Raw genomic sequence first — 25,213 nt, forward strand, 5'->3', positions numbered from 1 at the left:
GTCCCAGTCCACCCCTGTATGCACCACTGAAGAGTGCATATGCCACTCTGTTTAAGTGTACCGGTACACATGGCAGGGCTGACTCATTCATCCTTCCAATGCTGATATTGGTATGCCGTCTTCAGACCTTGTTTCCTTCGCCGCCTCTAAAAGAGACCGCCCAGCAAACGCCGCCCAGAGGAGACTGCATACCACGGTGCGACCTGCCCTCGCGCAGCCCAGAAGCAAGAAGTTGCAGGTCACTAGGAAGCAGATAAGTGTGTGAGGTGCCGAGGTGGGCGCGAGGTGGTGGTACTGGGGAGATGTAGGATGGCCATGTTTGGTGCTGTCAGGGTAGGATGGGATAGGGGCTGCGTTGGTGAGCACGCGGCAGGGTCAGGGGCGGGGAAATCACCTATAGGGGATTTGGGGGATGAAACCATCAGAAAGGAGACAAAATGGCGGACTGGACATGACTGGGGAGGGGCAGAGGCATATGCTATGTGTGGTTCGTGGGGTGCTGAATCCTTCCGTTGGAGGCAGTGTTTTTTTGGAGCGGCCTCATAAATTAGGTGATGTAATACCTCTTACTTATAGCGTTAAGAAATGGCTTAAACTCTTTTATGTGAAGTAAAAAAAACACATTATTTTATTGTTCGGTCAAACTGGAACATGTCCTTTTCTGCCATTGATGTAGCCTTCATTTTTATTTGATTTGAAAACCGTATCTTAGTATCTTATTATATTCTAGACACACACCTCTGGAGTTGAACAATTACACCTCCCTGTCTGCTGAAATAAACTAGCTTTTAATTGGATCTCAGCAGCTTTGAGTGTATTCTATGCCATGCATACACCATTAGTCCGCTTACATCCATTTTATATGTGAAGGCAAATCAGAACGAGCCAAGAAAGCTCTGTACGAATTCGAAATTAACTTGGCTCTTTTCTCAATGTTCATTCTTTTCAGGGTGACTTTATATGCTGAATTCCTACCAATGAAAGCCAGAGCAAAATGTATCTTATTAATCGAGGTAAGATTTGAAAGTACGGGAGTCAAAAATGTGTGGTGTACCAGGGCTATTTCAGGGCTATTAAGAAAAACAATGGCGTTTGCTGAACTATAATGTTAAACGGAGAACAGATGACCTGTTCTTAATTAGAACATTTAGTAGTTTTAATACAGTGATGAGGTGTCTCTCTTGATCAACTAAGGAAGGTCCATCATTAAGGGCTAAATGGGGGTCAGACCTCATCTGAAAAACCTGTTTAGGACCCTATTGGGTCCAGGCAAATTACACATTCAGTTGCATTATGGAGTGTCTGTATGACATTCACTCTTTAACAGTGGTGGCTGGGGAATTTTTAAAGTGGTGGGATGTACATTCTTTCTGTAACCTAATGGGAGGGTGCGCTCACATTGGGATGTTGGGGCGAGAGGTGCATTTTCTCACGTCTAGAATTTTATTTTTAAGCATAGGTCCAAATGGTGCATTTTTGCATTTTACAGCTCGATTTTGAAAGAATGTGGACACATAGCCAAAGAATTAGCAGGCAACTATATTTTATGATTTTGTTTAATTCATTTTTTTAAAATAAGGGTTAAAATGTCACTGGAAGTGTTTCAGACTGCTAACAGTTGGTGGTGACATGGAAAAGGGAGAGAATGAAAAAAGCTTGAAAGAAAGTCTAAGATCCTTAAGCAATGAGAATGAAATGAGTCTGTCATGACCACCCGACTCTTGTGGTCAAGTTGGAGAAAAAGATGTAATGGTCGTGAGTTCCAGAGGGAGGGTCTTCTACTGGCACAATGTGCATATTCTTTGTGGTGTGAGCCCTACAAATTATGGGAAGCCAACCTTAGGCAAACACATGGAATATTCCATTATTTCTGATGTCAGGTCTCCAACAACACAGATGATCATTTTGTCTGGAGGCAAATCATGTATATTCCCATCATAAAATATGCTTGCTGATAGACATGCTGGTTGAGCAGTAGACAGATATATATGTTTGCCACATTACTGAAACATTATGTAATACAATGTACCTTTACTAATCATAAATCATACCAATTTTAAATAATGTGCTAGGAGATTTAATTTAATTATTAGTAGGCGGCGAGGGTGGTTGGAGGATCGGCCTCCGAGCCAGTCAGGATGCTCAGAACAGGGTCTTTACCACACAGTAAAGCCTCTGCTCTGATCCTCCTCGGAGTGAGAGGCCACCATCTTCCTTTGCCGGGAATCAGGTAAATGCGCCCCGCACCCACATTCGCTCCTTCCCCCACCACCAACTCCAATTTCGATCCCCCCAATCTGCCCCACCCCCTCGCCATTTACCTTGCACTCCTCCATACCTCGGTGGCGCTGGGAACCCTCAGTGTTCCCACCCATCTCCTTCCCGCAAATGGCTGCCCTGGAATGGGAGCAGGGACCGCATGTAGTTCCCTTCTCCCCAATCCATTGTGGCCATCTTGTTTGTAGTTCTTTCTCAAGTTCAGAAACAGCAAACATGCGGTTTCTCAACTTGAGAAAAACAGTATTAGTACCCTGGTACAACGTATCAGGGTACTAATAGCAATATAAATCTTGCAGGGTGGGCAATAGCGGTAAAGTCCTCGCTTCACTCTGGCTTCTAATTTATGCCCCCCAACTCCTTTCATGGGTTATATTGCTTAATTATTGTGGTATTTATTGAGTGCAGAACTAGCTCAGAGAATCAATAGAGCGCTTTACAAATTATTGGGGGAACGATCCAGTGAGGGAAGCAACGATACATAGGAGCGGAGAGGGCGGATGGAGTGGTCGAATAATTTGGCAGCAAGGGATCTAAAACCAACCAGGGGAGAAAATAGTGGGGGCAGATCACCCAGCCTTGTAATGCACATTTTTGTCTCTGTGCTTAGTGAAAACATTCAATCAGAACTGCCTGAACATAAAGTACAGTGAGAAGAATGAGCTGCAAAAACTGTGCTACCCCATGCCTGCTTAATGTAAATACCAGAGGTCTGCTCAGTGGTAGTCTGCTTATATGCCGACATGCCAATTTCTACATTGCTACATCAGTTTCAAGCTGGCACATCACGTATTATCAGTGTTGTGCCAGTTCAAGTACTGTGATCTATGCCAGTGTGGTCACAGATATCATGCTTGCATCTATGTCACCCCCAGAAAATTCTGATGCCAGCTTTATTATTATTTTGTTGTTGTTGATGATTTGGTTTTATTTAGAAAACCTTTCATCATTTCATTTATTTTGGGCTTAAAAATCAGTTATGAAATATCATATTTCTTCAATCTTCATGATAGTTTCCCAAAATTTTACAATTGTGAAAATGTCCTTTTTGTTATCTCCTAGCAGGAACATCGGTCTTCTGGATTTAGTTGTTCAGGGGGCTTCATGTAAAAACTTCTGGATAGATTTCTTTTTTCGTTTAGAGCTAGGCATTCCATGAATATATGCTTTAGTGTTTCCGGTACATTTCCCTCTTTCCCTCTTGTCGGTCTGGAAAGATTTGAAGATATTTTGGTATACAATTGATCGGCCGATTGTCCAATTTACAATGTAGGTTTAGTTGGTATTTCGACTTCTGTTCAATCGTCTTTTATCCAGTCATTCAGTCATTAAGAGCAATTTTTCTTTTGGCCTTGCCTGGTCTTTGTAAGAGCATTTCCATGGGAGTCTCTGATGTTATTCGTATTGTTTTCATGTGTCTTTTCCATGTAAGTAGAGTGGTAGCTTGGGATGTAGAGGTTTTATTTTGGAATATGTGCAGTGTTGGCATCCTTCATTCTGTAATTATCTTCCTGTGGAGGTCTATTCTTTTCCACATGATGAGTGATTCCAGTGATTGTAATGCTAGCTCAAATCTCAGCCAGGCCATTGGGACAGCCGTGGGGAGAGATAGAGCTCTTCTCAAGAAGATCGCTTCTAGTTGTTGCCAGATCTTTGGGTCGATATTGATCATCGTTTCTTCTCCGTAAGTAAGTATGGCTGCCACCTTTTGCCGGTAGAATATTATGATCGTTCGAACTGAGTATTTTCTGTATTTGTGATGTAAAATACGTCCTTGTCGAGCTAATGAGTGGGCTTTGGTTTTAAGATGGAGGGCCCATTCAGTTTCGGTTGGGGACTGGTTCACCCATATTCCAAGATATTTTAAAGTCTTTACTTGTTTGAGCTTTTCTTTGTATAGAAAGAGAGCTTTGATGGCTTTCTTAGCTAGATGTTGTGTTAAACTCATAACTTTTGTTTTTTGAATATTCATTTTTAGATGGTTTGTTTCCATATATGTTTCAAGGTTAGACAGAGCTTTTTGTGGCCCTCTTTGGTTTTGAGATAATAGGACAACGTCGTCTGCATATATTATACAGGGTTGGGGTGTATCGTTCAGCTTTGGAGGGTTAATTTTTGGTGTATGAATTTTTTGTTTGAAATCGGCTGTAAAAAGATGAAAACGAGTCACTGCTAGGGGGCAGTCCTGCTTGAGACCATTCAAGGTTATGATGGGATCTGTCATTGTACCAGCTCTAGACATTCTTACTCTGATTGATGTGTTGGAGTAAAGTTGTTTGATAGGTTCGAGGATATTCTGTGGACAGCCCCAGTTCTGTAGTTTCCCCCACAGTAGGTCACTGTTTCCTAGGTCGAACGCTTGTTGTAGGTCGACAAAAACGGCAAAAATGTGTGTTCTTTTCAATATTGCTTCTTGTTTAACGAGATTCAACAAAAGAAAGTTGATATTGGTACCGATATGTTTCACGAATCCCGTTTCTCTGATGGCAAAGATTTCCTCTTTTTTTGCCCACTTGTGTAGTTGTTCCAAGAGGATCGTGGCAAAGATCTTTCCTAAAGGGTCTAACAGGGCGATTGGTCTGTAGTTTCGAGGGTCTTTAGTATCGCCCTGTTTAAAGATTGGTATCAATACCGCTGTTTGCCAAGAGCGCGGGACTGTGTTAGTTTTAGCAATAAGCACAAAAAGCTTCTCTCAGAGGTTCTTCCATATCATCGGGTCCTGTTTGATTGTCTCATTTGAAGGGCCTTCGGGCCCGGGCGCTCTGGATGGGTTGAGTTTTGTGATTGCTCTTTTGATATCGTCAGAGTCCCATTCAAAAGACCAGGCTTCCGTTATGAGCACCTGTTTTTCTTTATTGCGGATTTAGCAGTCTTTGTATAAGTCCGCAAAGTGGGTTATCCATTTTACTACTGGAACATCAGTAATCATCTTCTGAATTTTTGTAGGTTGAGAATTCAGAAGGCTCCATAAATCTCTTGTATTGGTTTTCTTCAGGGCTAAGAGCATCGTTTCTGCGTCAAGTTGATCTTGCATTGCCCTATTGTTTTTCCTCCAATTTCTGTAAGTTTGCTTGATTTTTCTTAAAGTGGGATAATTTATCAGAGTTTTCATTTTTATCTGTTTGAGTGCCCTTCGTAGCTCCTTCTTTTTAGTAATTATTTGTGGGTTATAGGCATGAAGGTGAGGCAGGTCCTTGACTTGAGATCCAGTTGTCAGTATTCTAAATGGGCAGAGAAGCCAGGTATAGTTCACTTTTTCAGTATCGCTGATTCGAAGGTTGTTGGTAGTTTTCTTAGTGCGTCTTTAGATATTTTGAGTCTGTTCATTCCAGTGTTGATTGTTAGTTCTGGTAATGTTACCTTATCATTTTGTGCATTCGACATGGCCCAGGAAATTGTCAACATTGTCCTGGTCACTTTTGTTAGTTTTAATGTTTTCAATTTTGATTATTTTAGCGTGAATTTTCATTGATAAATAAATGTAGTCAATTATCGCTTTGGATGTAGCACCAGCCCATGTGTGGGTCGGGAGCTTGGTGATTTTGTCAATGGCGATAACTCTAATAAGGGATCTAGCTTCCATTTCTATTGTCCAGTTCTGTGCTCTAGGAGATAACATATGCTTGTCAAGTGCTAATCCTTTCTTGTCAAACATATATATATTTAAGTCACTGCACAGAATGAAGTTTATGTCAGGATATGTCGTTTGCTGCTTTGTCAATGGCCAAACATACTAGATATATGTATGTTTCATCCGAGATTGCGACTGGGTTCCAATAATTGTTTATTATATCAAGGATCTCTCTGGCTGGCTCGGCGGTTCCCTTCGTTGTGGTCTGGCCGTGTGATCTTATTTGTCTGAGAATGGTCAGTTGGGCCCATTCTTGGAGATTGAGTGATTCAATGGTTTCTAGGTTCACTCCTACTTTGATTAAGGTCAAGAGTCCTGCCGCAGGTCGACCCCTTTCTCTTATTGTCGCTGGGTTCATGTAGGTAGTGTAGCTGTCACAAATAGGTTGCTTATGGATCCATGACTCTTGTATACATATGATATCAAAGGTGGCAAGATCTTGGTTTGGATCATTGACTAGATGTCTGTTTCCACGTGTTTTCCATGAGCATAAGGAGAGATTGTGCTTGGAAACATTCAGTAGTGGTTATTGTTCTTGCGGCCAGTCCATATCTCTCCAAATATAGTGTTTTGTGTAGTTTGTTCGATCCTTGTTGGTATTTTGCCACTCCTGATTATGTCTTTCATTGTTCAGGTTTTTTCTCTCGGGTGTGTTCATTTTCTCTGTGTTATTGGGGCTTAATGTTCAAGGTCGATGCTCATTTTGTATGCTGGTAGTCTGCTTGGTCATGCGCTCTTCTTCGTCTTGGTTTGAGCTGGTTATTTTCTGTATTTCAAATCCCAGCAAATTAAGTTGTCTTTTATTGTTAATAATTAACTGTTCAATGGTGTTGGATGTAAAATTTAATCGAACTCTGTACAAGTTTATATCATCTGTGAATTCTAAAGTCTGAATGTCTTTATTGGAGATTTTTGTTAAATTTGGTATGGCTTTGAATAGCCGAAGGGTATTTGTTCTATTAAGTATTAATCCATCTGTATTTGTTTCAATCCTGGTAAGCAATAGGCTGAGTGTATTTGATGATCTTTGTCTACGTGGGTTGACAAAGGTCGACATACGTAGTTCATTCTTCCGTATGGTGCTGTTAAACTCTGTTTTGAGAGTGGAATCACTGATGTTGGATACACTGTTATTATGTCCGTCACTCTCAGATTGCAATGTAGAGGCAGAGATTTCTTCACATGTAAGCGTCATCCCGTGTATCTTACTTGATTCCGATTATTCATACTGATCGATAACAATGAGTGAAGTATCACTCATCTGAATTTGCGCTTCTTCTGATATTTCCACTTCGTCATCCAGATGCTGCGATAATTCTAAAAGCTTCTGTAACTGTAAATCGTCTTCATTCTGTTCTATTGGTATTTCCTCTACTATGTTCAGGTTTTTTTCGGGGTTGCCTTTAGAGACTGGCACAATTGTAATAGGCTCTGCAAGTGATCCTTTTTTGGTATAATTTTTTGGGCGATGTACTGGGGTTGTAATATGACGAAGAAATGCACGAGAACCCTTTTGTCTTCTTTGAGATTTTGATATGGGATCTTTGTTTGTTTTGTTTATGTCATTTTTAGTAGGTTGAGTGAAAATATGGTAATTCACAGGCATTGTCAAAATGTTTGAGGTTGCATTACTGCCATTGTTTTCATTTATTGTCTGTTTTGGATTACCCTTAGGTGTTGAGGCGTGTTGTCCACTACTGGATTTGCAATCTAAATCAATGAGATTGCTGACTACAGTCGTTGTTAGCATTGCAGTATTCTCAAACTGCTGTATTCTGTTGGTTGTATTTCTTTCGTCATCAAATGATGCCTTATTTGGTGAATCATTCCTTTTCTGTTTTGATTCTTTCTGTGTATTGATAGTTGTCATCATGTTAATTATGGCGTCTGTAAGTCAGTTCTTCTCCATCCTATCGTTTCTAGCGATATCAAAGAGTCTAGCTGGCCGCGATCTGCTCTCTTCTGCTTCTCAATTCATGCAATCTTGTATTTTCTCTATGAAGGACTCTATATATATCTGTTTTGAGTGTATTAAGGCAAGTAGGGCGGCATGATCTTATTTGCCTCAACGTTAGCCTCCTGAATTTTCAGAAAAGGGATCATTGACTGTGAGGTGGTAGCGTCTAACATGTTTTGCAGATCTAAGATGGTTGTTGGAATTGCCTATGGTTGGTCTGACGTGAAATCTGGGCAGGAGCATTTTGTTTTTTGTTGGTCAGAGAGTTGTGATCTCCCATGCGATTCATTGCACCTTTCCTCTTTCATCTGTCGAGTTACTAATGATGTCTTATGCATCAAAGAGTGGATTTTTTAAAAACTTGGCTGTTTTTGCACTTGTGTTGGTACTGGCAGAAAGGGTATAGGTTCAATGTTCTTCAGCTGTTTCTCATCTGGTTCTCTTGTTGTTTCTAGGGACTGTTGATTCGTCTCTATCCCAGAGTCCCTCTGGAATTTTCCAAAGACTTCTCTTCTTTTTTCCTGATTCTGCATTAATGCCTCTATCTCGGGAATGTCTAGGGAGAGGCGGGCTATTCGCGGATTTTGCTGGATGGCAGTTGATCGTGTCAATTCCTGCGATTGTCTTTGTCTCTCATATAGGGATTGCCACCTTCTTTTTGCTAGTTGTGCTTTATCTTTTTGAGAGATACTCTGTAGCAGGGTCTTGTGTTTTTCAGGTTGTTTTTTGGTGTCTTTAGTATTGTCCTCGAAGTCTGATTCCATGGGGGGAATAATCTGGGTCTTATCTATGGTGTATAAGACATTGAGTGACCCATTCTGTATTTTTTTTAACGATTTTTCCCGCTGAGCCTCTGTTTTTTCCATCGGTGAGGAAGTACAGTGAGTTTCCCGTTCATGTTCATGCCAAGATGTTGTCTCCTTATCCCACGTGTTTGTAGTCATATTACTCCCAATTGCCGAAGTTGGATTGTGTATGGAGTAGTTGCCTATCCCCGGTGACTTCCATGCTTTTGAGAGATCATACATTGGTTCTGTTGACTCTTGATCTTCTATTGGAAGGGGTTTCGGGTGGCGAAGTGTTGCAACTGGCGTGCTACTATTTTCAGCTGTCGGTTGTGTTTGCTCTTGTGAGACTTTTTGCAGTGCCCTTTCTATAGAGCTTTGGTTTTGCTTCGTACTGTTCATAGAACGGTTTATGGCTTTTGGCGTTTTTGTTTGAGAAGGGTCCATATTGGACTGGGTTTTAGTTTGTTGCCTTGTCCGTGGACCCGAGGGAGGGTTTATTTTCTTTTCGTCCTCAGTGGTTTTCATCATCATCATGGTGTATGATTTATCCAGATATGCACTCTGCGTTCTAGGGTCGTGGTTGTTTTACTCTATCACTGGGTGCACCTGACTTAGATGCACAGTTCCGGGTATGGCGTTCCGAGGTCTCTCTGGGTATCGGGGAGGCCGGTAGTTCGAGGTTCAAAGAGCCTCGGTCAAAGGCAAAAGAGCCTGCAGTCCCCAGGCAGTTCTAGGAGGTGTTTACTTGTGAATAATCCAATATATGCAGACCTACCTCCTGTTGCGTGAGGGGCCAACTCACCAAACAGCAAAACAGCAGATTCTCTCCCTTTCGTCCCATGGCTTACGCTGCAAGGGCGGTATGGGTGTATTTTTATACACAGCTGATGTGAGCCGCGCTGAGCTCCTGACGGCATACGCTTCCACAGAATTAAAGGGGCAGGTGCAGGTTCCACGTCCCAAGGTCCGTGTTCAGTGTGCAATATAAAATTAAGTATCCTTTGTAGTCCTTGTCAGCAGTAAACCTGGGTCGCAGCAAAACAGCAGAGTCTCTCCCTTTCGTCGCAGGGCTTACTCCGCAAGGGCATTATCGGCATATTTTTATACACAGCTCATGTGAGCTGCGCTGAGCTCCTGGCGGCATATGCTTCCACGGAATTAAAGGGGCAGGTGCAGGTTCCAAGTCCCAAGGTCCGTGTTCAGTGTGCAATATAAAATTAAGTATTCTTTGTAGTCCTTGTCAGCAGTAAACCTGGGTTACAGCAAAACAGCAGAGTCTCGGTCTTTCGTCGCCAGGGCGTACCTGGCGGGCAGAGCGACACCCGCGAGTAAAACGTGCTGCATGCAACGGCACCATTCACGAATGGTGGCGGTGCATGCGGCACCGGTGCATGCAGCTTCCCCATTCCCATTGAGCCCTATTGGGCTCAATGGGAATGGGGAAGATTTTTTTCCGGTGCCCTGGATTGGGCAATTACAGGGTCCGCCGGGGTTGTAATACTCTGGTAATTGCCCATTTCAGTGCGCCGGAAAAAAAAGACTGGTGCCAGGTTAGTAATGAGGCCGATTGACTCAGAACTGTCCCATGACCTGTCATGTACAATTGCCCCTGAACTGCCCATGACATTTTGCATGTCCCCTGGCTCAGCCCCCTGAACGGACCCATGCAGCACTCCTTTGTCCTCAGAAGTGCCAATACTACTTTGCATTGCTTCCTTCGTTTGCCCAATGGTACCCACAATTCTCAGAAGGCAATGTAGACAGCTCGATGTTACCCCCAGAAAAGTGTGATATCAATCACAATAAGGCCATTCTGATGATTTTGTATTGCCAGCTAAAAGGTGTGATGCCCGACTCCACAAAGCAATGTCATTGATACAGCAGTAAAACACAGTATTATGCTCTCGTCGAGATTGCCCCCCAGAAAATTGTGATGGTAGTCTCAACAAAGCAATACAGTAGTGCCCCAGTAAGGCATACCATCAGGGCAATACGATAATCAGTTTTATTTGGGCAACGCTGTCATTGCACTTTTTAAACCTGTCATGAAAATATTCTAGGGTCATGTAGACACACATGCTAAGTATGAATCTGGCACCGCCATTGCCCACAAACCTCATCTTCTTGCTTCAGAGATGTCCCATGCCACATCTCATTGCCCCCAGTACTGCCCCATAACAATTGACATTCCTTCTTGATTTACCCCAAATTACTCACATCGGCCAGAACTGCTCCATGCCAAAACTCACTGACTCATCACTCACACCATGTCACAAATCCCATTGCCCTCCCCCGATAAAACTGCCATTGTACTTTTCTCTGCCCCTTGATTTGCTCCATAGCACTCACATTGCCCCAGTATTTCCCTATGCCCCATCCATCTCATTGACCCAGAACTGTCCTACGACTTCACATTGCCTCTTGGAATTTCCACATGACCCTTACCTTGCCTCAGAACTGCCTCATGTCATGTACCATTTGCACATGAACTGCCCATGACAATTTGCTTGTCTGGGGCGCTGGGAGAGAGTGGAAGTTAATGGGCTACGAGGGGCATTTTGTGCTAATTCACTTTGCTGTTTCGCTCGCTTCTATTCTGGGTGATATTTGCACCCCACCCCTTTAGAATTTCACCAACCGCTGTTGTCCCCCATTTTGAGGAATGCTGCAAAAAGCATGTCTAATTAATTACCAATGAACCATTTCAATCCAACTTCCTATAATAGCCTTATATGCCAACGCAGGGGTCATTATCCAAGCGATAATGACCCCTCCCGAGGTCTATAAGGCTATTAGCATATAGTGGTAATAGCAATATATGTTTTGGGGTTTTAGTGAATAATGTAAATAGACAAAACTGACTTAGTAAATTAAATGTGTTTTTATTTTGTAGTATTTAAATAAGGTTGAATTCGTAAATTAAGCATTTAAATTTCAAACTTGGTTATGCTGGAGCAAGTTTAACCTGAGCATGCACTAGGTGGCAAGTCAAAGATTTCTTTATAAGAAAGCAAAAGCCTTTCTTTGTTGTATTAAATTGGACGAAGCAGCAAAAAAGCTCCTCCCAGAGATCAAGTGCCTTGTTGAAAAAGTCAATTTCAGTAGTTATCGACTGCACACCTGAACATTCTGATAGGCTGAGGGTAGGTCAATAATGATATCCGTGTGCTAATATTGTATGTGAACGCGGTTTCTCTGCAGTACAGTCTTATATGTGCTAACATGGATTGTATACAGTGGGTATACATATGACCGGCTGACTAATTGTAGCTGTAGCCAACCTTATAGATATGAATGACACGTGCAAAACCCCACACCATCCGAAAACAAAATATAGTTACTATTTTGCTGATGAGACTTGTGCGTCAGCTTTACTCTGCTTTCTTTTGTGAAATAGTGTATTTGCATATATTCATCCAAGAGTCTTATGTCTGGACACTCTACCGTAAATCACACTTTACTTAATGTTGACATATCGAGGTGTTTCTGAAATCTTTTCTTAAAATGGGGTTCACTGTGCGGATTCCAAGATGGCTGCGGAGAGGGGAAGACGTGCCTGAGTGCTGCTCCGTCTCCCCCTCCCCGGCTGTAACAATAGAGAAAAGCAATAAAGTGGATACCTCGCTCTCTTTCACGCAGAAGTCTTCCAGGGGTTTTGGTGGAACAGAGGTACCCCCGACCGAGCAATTGGAGCACTGGACAGGGAGTTTGCAGTGGAGAACACCGACGGACGCCTGGAACGCCGAGCGGGCTTCCCTGATGTCAGGTGCGTCCACCAAGGAGACCGAAGCTGAGCGCAGCAGCTGGGGAGAAGGAACGGCCAGGAGACACCAGGTCATAGGCACCGGGTACGCAGTCGATCCTGCACCACGAGGGTGTACAACGCTGCGGCCCAGCGTAAATTGAGCCGTGAGAAAACGCAAAGTCACGAGGGGAGCCTACGGATCGGGCTCAACGCCACAGAAGGAGCATCGCCCCTGGGGGCGTAGTAGCCGAGGAGGCAACTCATACCCACCGACCAAACGCACGGGCAGCAGGGAGGTGAGCGGACCCGAGGCTCGGGACTCCAGAAGGAAGATAGGGACGGCTCCCATGGACACTGACCAACCAAAGGTACACCAGCATGCAGATAGGCCCGGACGGAGAGACGTGGCGGGCGCGAGACCAGGCACATGCTGCAGGGAAGGGTGAATTCCCCAGCCTGGTCCGCGTGGCGCTGGGCCCCACACGGGAGGTCCACACAGAGTGCCGCACATAGCACACCACTCACAGGCGAGGAAAGAGGGATATGCTGCGGGGCTATCCGGACTGACACCCACCACCTGAGCTTGCGGCATACGGTGATAGAAGCCAGAACACTGCCGAACAGGAATAGTTAATCTGAGCAGCGAAACAGAGGTACGGGGGAGAAAGACACCCATGGAGAGACCAGACATACACCTGGCAAACAGATGCAAACTACAGTAAGCTCCCCATTTCAGGCCACAGCTCCAGCGCCAAGGGGGGGCTCATCCCCAGGTCACGGAGCCTCCAACAAAAGGGACACGCACAGGCCGGCACTCCGGAGCCCGATCAAGGGCTTGGGGCAATTCCGAAGAGAAGGTGTGCGGATCACCGCCTGGGGGGGCTCTCAATAAAAGGCGACCCAGAGAGAAGGGGTACAAGTAAGGCAAGCCCTGCCCACATCACGCCAACCACAGCAGAACCCCAAGACTGGGTGCAATCCAGCCCGGAAAGCCAGCCCGGAAGGTCGTAGTGTTACAGAGGACACTCAACCATCATAGACTGCCCAAGGGCTGGGAGGACACAGTAGGAGAGAAATACAGGAAAAGAGAACCTTCACCAAACACCTTACAGCACAGGACACAACAGCAGGAGCCAAACACTTGGAAGCCACTTGGATCCGAGAGGTCTCGAGGCTACAAAATGCAACAGACTCGAAACCCCCACCTCCACAAAACAGTCTTGGGAGAGGGCCCGTATAAGCACAGGGGGGAGACCCTACCACAAACGCAGAAGCAGACCTCTAGACCGGGAGCCAGCCGGGGACGGCTTGAACACCGACATCGCAATCGGACCGACAAGACCAGCACGTATGTCAAAGTCCAAGGGGAGACAAACTCAATCAACTCCACAGACACCCCAAGTAAGGCAGGAGCCGAACCTGCCCCAACTCTGGGGGGCAGACCCCACAACACAGTCAAGGAGGAAGAACCAGGACGGACAGACCACAAACACAGACTCGGACACGTCTAGGACAGAGATGGCATCAAGAGAAGATATGAAAGCGTGGTTTGGGGAGTTTTAAGCACAGTTCATGGCCTCGGTGCAGACTCAATTCGAGACAATGAAAAGCAAAATAAAAACGGCGGTACAAGGACTAAGAACAGAAGTGACAAACCTTGGCAAGAAAACGGACACCTTAGAGAAAGTAATGCAAAACATAGAGGAGGAGGCCCAACAAGGCGAACTACAATGCAAGGTCTTAGAAAACCAATCCAGGAGGTCGAACATAAGGATAAAAAATATGGTGGAATCAGTAGAAGACAAAGACTTAAAAGAGGCAGTACAGCAAGTCGTCAAGGATATCATTGATGCGGGGAAGACGTGGAAGTCCCAATTGATAGGATACACTGTGTGGGCCCAAGGAGAATAGGAGAACCAGGAACCTGCCCTTGTGACGTCCTGGGAGCGCTCACTTCCTACTCCCAAAAGGAGCAGATCCTGTGAAAGGCAAGGTCAATGGACCATATCTGCGTGAATGGAGTGGAGATTCAACTATATCAAGACCTAGCACAGTCGACACTACAGAAACGAGAAGAGATGGGTCTAGTGGTAAGAGAACTTGCAGCCAAACAAATCAGGTATAAATGTACCTTCCCATTTGGATTGCTTTTCTCGTCGGAAGGGAAAGAACGAAGAATAATGACCCGAGAAGAGGATATGCAGTTAATGCATATACAGGAGCCGGATGGAGACCACCAAGAAATTAACAGAGGGAGACCTGCCTCGAGGAGAACACCCTGGGAATGGAAAACGATCGACAGAAGGGCGAGGCGCCCTTCGAAGAAGAAATAGAAATCCTGTGATCAATCTCAGAACACACACAGAAGACTGAAACTCCAGCCGGAGCCCACCACCCCGAACATCCGAGGCCACACCTGGAGCGAGCCTTCCATACTAACTCAGGTGCCGGGTGGCGGGGAGGGAGAGGCCTTGGGACCGCTATTGAAATCCAGAGGGGTTTATGACTCCCTACTAGTTATACTTGAGATTACAGAGGGCATGGCGCCGAAGGCCTTATGCAAGTTGGGGATGCAGAGTTTGGGGGTCGGGGACCAGAAGGGAACAAACACACGCAACATTAATACGAGAAACGCATGTAGTGAATTTAATATCCACAACCAGCTGGGGATAAAAATACTAACATACAATGTCCGAGGATTGAACTCCCCGTAAAAAGGAAGAAAGTGGAGCACTTTCTTCGACAGGGGAAATACGATATCATAATGTTCCAGGAAACCCATACTAAAGGGCCGGATAGAAGAAATATGCGACTGAAAGGGTACAATCAAATACTCCAGGCAAATGCACAAGAGAAAAGAGCAGGGGACATGATCGCCTTTCCTGAGTCTTTAAATATACAGATACACAAAACAGAAGCAGACAAGCAGGGGAGATACCTTTTTGTGAACACGAAATTGGAGGGGTATCCCCTTACATTGGCGGCACTATATGCCCCAAACAAGGGACAAGATGGGTTTCTCAAAGACACCCTAGACAAATTAGAACACTTTGCCACAGGGGAGGTTGTGCTGGGAGGGGATTTTAACATTGCGTGGAGACAGATCGGGACCCAGACAGCAAGGCCAGGGAACTCCATCAAAAACCCTACAACAGAAAATGAGTAACTTATCATTGGAAGACGTTTGGCGGAACATTAACGGACAACAAAAAGGGTTCACATATTTTTCACACGTCCACAATACCATTTCAAGAATAGACTATCTGTGGGTCTCGTCAGGGCTTCTGGGAAAGATCCAACAAACGGAGATAGGCCCAATATCACTCTCTGACCATGCTCCACTGTTGGCAGACTTCACGCTAACAGATAGCCAATCAGGCCTATGGAGAGGCAGGCTCCCATCGGAAATAATCTGGGATCCAGTCATGGGGAATACACTCAATATTTTGCATGCAATAACCTCCCAGAAATATCCACGGAAACACTATGGGAGGCATTTAAGGCAGTGACAAGGGGACACCTCATTGCACTCAAGGCACAGAGGGAGAAACAGAACCGCCAATGGGAAAAAGAGCTAGAGGCGAAAGTGAATGCGATCCAAACCGAAATGATTCAGAATCATTCCTCTAAATTAAAAAAAGCCTTAAGGCACGTCCAAGGGCAGCTGGAAACCCTCCGTACTAAGAGAGTGGAGAGAGACCTGCTACATTTGAAACATTGGTAATACATAAAGGCGAATAAATCTGACAAACTCCTGCCCAGGCAACTAAAAGAAAAGGGACAGAACCAGGCAGTAAAGGCACTAATAGATGATAAGGGGCAAACAAAGACACAAACGTCAGTTATTGGGGATATATTTAAGGAATTTTACCAGAACCTCTACTCCTCGGATAACCTCAAAGAGGAGCTGCAAACATCCTATCTAGACAAGGTCTTCCACCCAGTAATATCGGAAGAAGCAACAACTGGACAGGAATATCGGAAAAAGCAACAACTGGACAGGGATATCACTGTAGAAGAGGTGAACAGGGTGATCCGGGACCTCCCCAGGAACAAAGCCCCGGGCCCGGACGGCTACACTGCACTATTTTACAAGACATATAGGCCATACTAGCCCCAGTCCTTACAGAACTATTTAATACATTTAAAGGGAAGGGTAATATCACCCAATCTATGAATGAGGCAAAGCTTTTGGTCTTCCACAAGCAGGGAAAGGACCCTCAAATTCCAAGCTCATACCGCCCGATAGCACTAATTAATCTAGGTGCAAAGTTATACACAAATATTCTAGCTAATAAACTTGTTCAGATCCTCCCGAAGCTGAACTACCAGGACCAGTCGGGGTTCATCCCGAACAGACAAACCCACGATAATATTAGGAGAGTAATTCACCTGGTGGAAAAAATAGGGATTACACACTTCCCTGCTATCTTATTGGCTATCGACGTGGAGAAAGCGTTCGACCGCGGCGAGTGGTCGTTTCTCTTCTGTATTCTGCGTAAAATGGGCATGGGGGAAACTTTCATAAGCATGATCCGGGCCGATTATAACTCCACAATAGTACGCGTAGCAGTGAACGGAGGGTTGTCCAAAGCAGTTCAGATAGGGAGATGGACCAAACAAGGGTGCCCTCTATCGGCCCTCCTATACGCGATATTTCTGGAACCCCTATTGGCAAGAATAAGAAACATGCCAGGCATAACATGTATAGATATGGCAGGGTACCCACATGAGATCGCCGTATAAGCGGATGACATGCTGGTGGCCCTGGAAGACCCAGGAAAAACGCTCCTGATCCTCTTGCAGGAGATTGAGACATACAGAACTCTCTCTGGGCTGAAAATCAACAGACAAAAATCTGAAATCCTAGTCTTCGCGGGAATCAGAGCTGATATCCAATCAGTAGCAACAGCCTTACAATTGAAGGTGGCGGAAAATGGGGTCAAATACCTGGGGGTCACCCTGACGGGAGGGATAGACAAACTTTACACCCAAAATTATCCCCAACTTAGATAAAATTAAATGGGATGTAACGAGATGGAACCCATTATCAACATCATGGTGGGACCGGATAACGACGGTAAAGATGACCATTTTAACCAGACTCATGTGTCTGTTCCAGGCTTTACTGATTAGAGTCCCACCCTAATTTTTAAGTCCCTGAGAAAAATAATACCAACGTACATATGGCAGAAAAAGATCCCCAGCGTGTCCAGTGCAGTCCTGACAGCACCCAGAAAGGACGGAGGCTGCGGCCTCCCACACTTCCGAAAATATTATGAAGCCGCCCAATTATGGGTGCTGAAAGAATGGATACCGGATAGGTCACAGAAAATATGGTCAGCCCAAGAAAGAGCAGTAGCGACAATACCCCCTGACGCCTCCTCTGGCTAGGAAAACAATATAGACACCCTAATGTACAAATCAGCGAGGTGATGAAAGCGACGTTAAGCATTTGGGATAAAGCCACGCAGAAAGAGACAATAACCAAAGACCCAGCCCCCTTTATGCCCCTGTTAAAAAACCCGGAATTCCCTCTGGGAATGGGGAAAGGGAAATTTCGGAAGTGGGAAAAGGATCAAATATGATTGGGGACATATACCAAGAGCAAGAGATAGAGTCCTTTGCGGACTGCACAGCACAGATCGGCCTCAGCACCAATGATAGATACAAATATGAACAACTACACCACTGGCTAAGTACCCCACGGATCAAACAGGCAGCGACGAGGGAGCTGACCCCATTCAAAACATACATTATGACACACACAGGGCCAAAAAATGTGTCTCGGACACCTATAAGTCTATAAACGCCTAAGTAGAAGAGGTCAAATGGCAATAGATAAAAAGATGGGAGAAAACACTTAAGGGCATGCTCCCAAAGGAACTCTGGGAACATATTTGGGGGGCAATTCCCAAGCTCACAAGGGCAATCCGGACCAGAGAAATGTGGATGAAGATACTCATTGAATGGCACTATACGCCGGAAAGACTCCACACGGGAAACTCCCCAAATAAATGCTGGAGAGAATGCAGCGGAGAGGGAGACTGGTGACACATCTGGTGGGAATGCCCGGCCATACAGCAATTTTGGGCAGATGTAAAGACCTAAATGCAGACATTGTTCCTGGACGCTCGGGTCTGGGGGAAGAAGTGTGGCTATGCATGCTCTGCGATCCCCTGGATAAACATCTATCCAGGATACAGAAACACAACTTTATGGGATTATTGATAGGGGCATGGCTGGAAATAGCTCCAAAATGGAAACAGAGACACCCACCTATAGCATCCGACTGGATACGAAGAGTCTGGTCACATTTAGCCATGGAACACATCACGTAAACATCCAGGGGGAACATCAAAAATTCAGGACGGACTGGGGCAAGGCTTTGGAATTTCTTCAAAGTGATTGGAGCAATGGTGCCCACATAAAATAAGGATACTGGACATGTTCAATTAGAGTAAATGAGCAAATTCTCAAATGCATTCTGGTGTTTGGAAGACTCCAGTGTAGGGATGTTAAATGTTTTCCCACATTGTATTTCCTTTCCCCTTTCGCTCATTGCTTCAAGCTAGGTCCGCTGAGCTGTTGGTTAGTTCACCATGACTGCTTTGGACATGTTCCATAGACAAAAAAACAGGACAAACCAGTGTAAATGCTGTTATTTCTATGGTCGGTCAGTGGGAAATTCACAGCTGGTGAAAACTAATCACTGTAACTGTCAGTGAAGGGTGTTATGCCTCCTCTATTGCCTATACAGGAAGTAGGTTTCTTTTTTTCATATTTAAACTTTGCAATGGCAAAGAGTTTCTTCACGACAAAGCTGTTTTAAATTAAAAATGCTTATGTGTCATTTTCTCGTTTCCTTCTGTATAGCATCTTGTTTAAGACTTGTTTGTCTTAATGAATGCGATTAATATAACATACACAAACTGTATATTGCAACCAATTGTTGACACATCCCCCTTACGTTGCATAACTTCTTCTTGGACCATCATTTGCGTAACACAGTCATCAAAATGTGCCGCAAAGTCTATCTTTAACTTTGGCTTTTAGGTGGTGCTTAAATGCTACCTATACCACACAACTATTGGCATAGGAGTACAGATAAGAAGAGGATGCGAGGTGAGGAGGGTCACACAGCCTCTGGGTGTTGTTTGCATTTGCACCCATTAACCACCCAGGGCCAGGTTAATCCCTATGGCCATTCCCTCCCACTTCCCCTCTCCTCTTTCAAAACACACACCCTCCTGGGATCACTTTGAGCTAGCTCTTTCATACAGTAACATCAAACCATGGGATTTTATAGAGTTGCTATATAGAGTAAAGCAATGGCTAAGTTCCACTCTTAATCATCTCCCTGAATAATAACATAATGTATTAACGAAGTGTGCCTTTATCCATTTGGTTTATAAGCAATATGTGTGGCCTTGCACCTATAAGTGGCAAAAGAAATCTTGTTCAATGCAAGCATTGACAATGCCAATAGTTTTGACTCATGTACGGGCATTAGATAGGCATTGACTGGCAAATGGCTAAACCATGCCGAAACAATATCCAAAACTATTAGCTTTGCCAAAGCTTGTGTTTATGTACTTTCAGTTGCCTTATAATGGTGCATTGGCTGAGTTCTTTTTTGTCTTCTGACAGATATTTTGGGCCATTGGCACAGTGTTTGAAGTACTTCTTGCCATCTTCGTGATGCCTTCTCTTGGATGGCGCTGGCTGCTAATTCTCTCGGCACTTCCACTCTTGCTCTTCTCAGTCTTGTGCTTTGTAAGTATCCGGTGTATCATCAAGAACAGCAGTCTTGCTCTACATGCTCAGCGCCTGATAGCCAGTCTGCCATTAGACCAAAGGATGACATTGATATGAAGAGACAATGGGCCTCATTATAACTGTGGCGGTACAGTGATAACGGCGCTGGTAGGGATGCCGGCGCCGTTATCACTGTACTGCCACAATATGAGTTCTGCACGCGGGTGCCGCTCTGCACGCCTGACCAGGCGTGCAGAGCGTCACCCGTGAGCAGAACAGGATGGTAGCAACGGTACCGTTATGAACGGTACTGCTGCTACCATCCTCCCCATTCCCATTGAGCCCTATGGGGGCTTGAATGGGAATGGGGACGTACCAGCTCTGGGTCCAGCGAAAGGGGAATTACCGGGCACGCCAAGGTCGGAATGGCCCGGTTATTCCCCTTTAGCGGGACCCGAAGCCAGACCCGAGTTTGGGGGTAGCCATGCCGGTAGAAACGGCATGGCTACCTCCAAACTCGTAATGAGGCCCAATGTTATGGAGCAATACGGAGGCCACAGAGGTGCAACATTTACCGAGCAAAATACACGCAGTCCATTAGTGACTCTCAGGAATTTCTGCATGGAAAACATATTTTCCAACAAGAACAGCAAACAGCATAGCACCACACTTTGAAAAACTGTGCCGCACTAACCTGGGCAGTAGCTATCTATTTTTTCCTTTAAAAGTTTATTGATTTTTGCAGTAGTAACATTATGTTTAAGAACCATGACCATCACAAGCACATCAATGTCAGAGTCATCTCACAGGTTGAAATACTGGACATTAAATACATATAATAATGAAAATAGTTGATATCTTGGTGGATAGGCCAAAACGTTTTGCTTTACTTATCTATACCAGAACCTAGACATGATAAAATAACAGAACAAAACTTCATAGAATTATCAATAGATAGGAACTATTGAATACAATTGTGTGTTCACAAGTGGTCACTAAATCTACTGCTAGTCAGTAACCACATTGTGACATAACATTACTGTATTGAATATGGATAATGTTTGTTTATTTGGTAATTTACTTTGTTTCCGTTTGATCCAGGCAGAGAGACATACTTACGTTATTTTGATTTGCAGCCCCAATGCACTAGATGATGGGTTAATTAGCTGGGCAACAAGCTATGAATCGGTGTGATACTTTGGGAACACCTTCTCTTCCTTCTTCGAAATAATGCATATTATCTGTACTGTGGTTCGGAAAAGTCATGATATCATTACAAACACAGAGGCAAATGTGTTGCTCTGCTTTTCTTTAATGAAACTGAGAGCAGCAAACACAAACTACACATCACGTGAACACCAGGGGCACATTTCCAGTTTAAGCAACCAAAAGGTGATATATCACGACAAATCTGGAATCAGTCCTTCCATTATTACTTCCATTATATAATTTCAGTGTTTCTGCCATAAAGGTCATACGAGTTACTACCTTGGCCAAAAGAAAGAAAGAAAAACAATAACATATAAATACAATCAGTAAAAATAAAATCTAGACCATAACAGACAAACAATACACATTTTAACATTTTTACAAGCGCTACAAAAGGCACTAACAATGAGATATAACAGTTTACGCATTTACAAAATCATAATTAATAAAACGTTCTTGGAAGGCAAAAGACTGGCTCTTTCGGCCAATGTCAGAATCTGCTCATTTAGCTCTTACCGTGGAACGGGAGCAATGTCTTGGGTCAAACAAGTGGGGTCTATCCCTATAGGACGCCAACCTACCAGCCTATCAAGCACCTGTTGCCAGAAGGTCCTTCCACTGGCACTGTCCCATAGCTCTCAACCTCTCCAGTCCAAAGGACAGGTGAAAGCACATCATTCCGTTTTAGGCAGGTGAGAGTCCATTGAAGAGAATGGACAGATAAGGAGTTTGACGGGTGAGTGAACACTTTTTGTGGTGGGTGACACCCACCAAAAGCAGGTGAGTTGAGAGGTATGACTGTCCACAGCGAAGAAGGTAAGGAAACCCTCTGGTGAAGAAAACCCCCTCATAGCTGATGTAACAGAGTCCAGATTCCAATTGATGAACAGGGTGGAATTCCGGAGCAAAGGAAGCGTGGAATAAACTCCAAGAGACTTCAGGAATAGCAGGATGTAAGTTCAGACTCCAAGTGATGAACAGGGGGAAAGCTGGACCCAAGGTAGAGCAATGTGGACTCCAGGGGACATCAGTACTGCAAGGTAAAAAGGAAGGGGACAAACGCAGACTAAGCACAGTTAGGGATGAGAATGAACAAGGTCCCGACGAGGACAAGGGATAGAAAGATTCTAGCATTCAGGGACATACACTGGAACAAGCGTCCCCTTACCAGAGCGAGAAGCATTGTGACGAGAAGATCTCCGCCGACAACCATGGTAAAAGACTTCCTGTCTGGGCTTGATAACATGCTACGCACAGAGCATAGAGAAACTAGAGCGCTGCAATGCAAGGTCGAAAGGCTATAACGCGGAATCATGACAGTGAATGCATTGAACATCAGGTGAGGGGTTGATCACTAGCACTGAGCAAATACCAAAAGGCTGATGGACAGTGTCTGAAGCCAAACGCCCGAACTACAGGAATTAAACATTTCTTGCGTTCAGCCAAATACACAAAAAAAAGAAAATGCATCAAAGAATCAGCTTCATCAAATCAAATGGGACAATGATTCAATCCATTCTCTTTGCCGTTGCATAATGGGATCATAAGATTACAGAATTCAAACTCACGCAACTAAACTTCAATTTGGTAACTATCACATGATGTTTAGCATCGGGTGACCAGATCAAATAGGACTGAATGCCCGAACCACTAGTAATGGCCTCATTCATTCTATTTATGGCTGTCTTTGATCAACTCCTCTTCAGCTCTAGGAGCTATAGATATCCCTAAAAAATCAATCCAATATTTTATGATGGTTGGCAAGTTTTTTTGTTTCAAGGCTTTATTTATCAGTTTTGCAAATGTAGAAACAACTAAAAACTACGGAACAAATGTGTAGTGCAAAGAGTGCAAAAAGGGGTTAAAATACAAGAATCATACAATATACCAGTGCAGGAGAGTACAACATACAGCAGTCGCAAACCCTTTCCCCCCTCTCAGCCCCATTCCCACCAAAAGAAAGCATAACAGGGCCTCTATATCAACGATAAATGTCACAACATAATTCATGTAGGGGGAGCCATATGTTGACAAACCTGGTGAAACGACCATGAAGAACCACCCTGATCTTTTCAGCAGCTGCAACCTCCCATATCCTATAACACCAAACGTTCACCTGAGGACCTTCTTTATTCTTCCAGCTCCTAGCCAAGGCTAAACAAGCCCCTGACAACAGTTTGGTTAATTAGGGTCGTCCTAGGGCCACTCAAAGGATACTCCGAGTCCAAAGGCTTGCCAAGAAGTAACACCATCGGGTCCATGGGCAGTGCTGACCTGGTTATTTCCCTTATGAGGGCCACAACTTGCCGCCAAAAGCCCTGAGCCTTCTCGCATAAAGAGCACATAGTCCACATTCTGATCACAGCCCCTCCAGCAGCGGGCGGAAAATGGCATAGATCTTATGAAGCCAGATGGGAAAGAAGTACCAGCAATGCAAAACCTTATAGGCTTTCTCCTTATTAGTAACACATCCGGATGAAGTTGCAGCCCTCTGCCATATCCTCCTCCACACTTCCTCCGAGAAAGGTCGGCCCACATCTCGCTGTCAGTGATTCATATATGCAAACTCATGGGAGGCTCTGATCTATCTAACAGTTTGTAAATCCTGGAGATTTTCCCAGCCGAGCAGCCCTCCCGCAGTGTAAGTTACAGAGGCAGAGGGATGCCTCTTCCCACCACTCGCATCCCAGGATTAGAGATCCAGTGGCAAAGCTGGCAATAACAAAAGCGTTCCATCTCAGAGAGACGGAAAGTTGCCTTAGAGTCTTCAAATGTCAATGGGGACCACTCACGATAAAGTTGATTCAGATGGCACAGGCCTCCCTCCTTCCATCGAGAAAAGGTGTTTCCTGCCACTCCCAGAGTAAAATTGTGATTTCCCCAAACAGTGGAGAGGGATCCCAACCCACTCCATACCCTCTGCTGCCTGACTGCCCTATTCCATTATGACAAAGAAGCCCTTGTGGAAGGCAAAACAGGGCCACCATATGATCTGTCCACCGCAATCATGTACAGAAGCTCCCTCAAGTAAAGGCACATCACAGATTGTTCCATACCCACCCATAGTGGGCCTCCCGCCTCTTCTCCTCAAGAGAAGATCCTGGATATATTGGCCACGACTATATAGTTCTTAAAGATCGGGCAACCCAGGCCCCCGCAAGAATTTATTCGCGTGGAGAGCCTGCCTACTACGACCGGCCCTGATATAAACTACATGACATTCCAATGGAGTGTCTGTAACGGTGCATTAGGAATACGGATCAGTAGTGCTGAGGCATAGTAAAGCAGTCCAGGAACTATGTTCATTTTAACAGCCATGCCTTGCCCAGCCAGGATATCCCCTGAGAATTCCATCTAAATACATCCACTGCCATGGTTCCAAACAAAGGCACAACATTTGCCCTATGTAGACCTGCGAACAAGGAGGTCAACTTAATCCCCAAATAGTCAAGCTCTGCATCACTCCACCGGAATTGAAATTCCCTTTTAACAATGTCCATGTTGTCTCTAGACTTTGAGACATTCAAACCCATGGATTTTCCCATATTGACTGTGAAGCCCAAAATAGACCTCAAACTCTCCAGCTCCTCCGTAACTGCCCGAAGAGATTCCAGAGTGTGGGTCATAATTAGCAGTATATTGTCTGCATATAAGGCCGCCTTATGATCCAGCAAACCAGAACGGATGCTTCTAATTTGTGGATTGGAGCGAATCCGATTGGCCAGGCATACCATCACGGTCGTGAATATGAGAGGTGATAGGTGGCAGCCCTGGCATGTTCCCCTGGTTCTTGTCCTCAGAGAACTGTAACAGGCCATTACCATGTCAATGAAGTTTGGGCCAAATCC

The 25,213-nt window shown here is 44.6% G+C and overlaps 1 protein-coding gene across 4 annotated transcripts in view; it reads left to right on the forward strand.

The window, feature by feature from the left end:
• The window catches only part of SVOP (SV2 related protein), a 750,499-nt gene that overhangs the window by 548,439 nt on the left and 176,847 nt on the right, over nucleotides 1-25,213 (forward strand). For all 4 annotated transcript variants that reach the window (XM_069619446.1, XM_069619445.1, XM_069619448.1 and 1 more), the window contains 2 exons: nucleotides 950-1,013; nucleotides 20,049-20,174. In XM_069619446.1, coding sequence (XP_069475547.1) covers nucleotides 950-1,013; nucleotides 20,049-20,174 — 190 coding nt within the window. The remainder of the gene's footprint in view (nucleotides 1-949; nucleotides 1,014-20,048; nucleotides 20,175-25,213) is intronic.

This window comes from Ambystoma mexicanum, chromosome 10 (assembly GCF_040938575.1).
Source record: "Ambystoma mexicanum isolate Mex_15411 chromosome 10, UKY_AmexF1_1, whole genome shotgun sequence".
In the NCBI taxonomy this organism is placed as follows: domain Eukaryota; kingdom Metazoa; phylum Chordata; class Amphibia; order Caudata; family Ambystomatidae; genus Ambystoma; species Ambystoma mexicanum.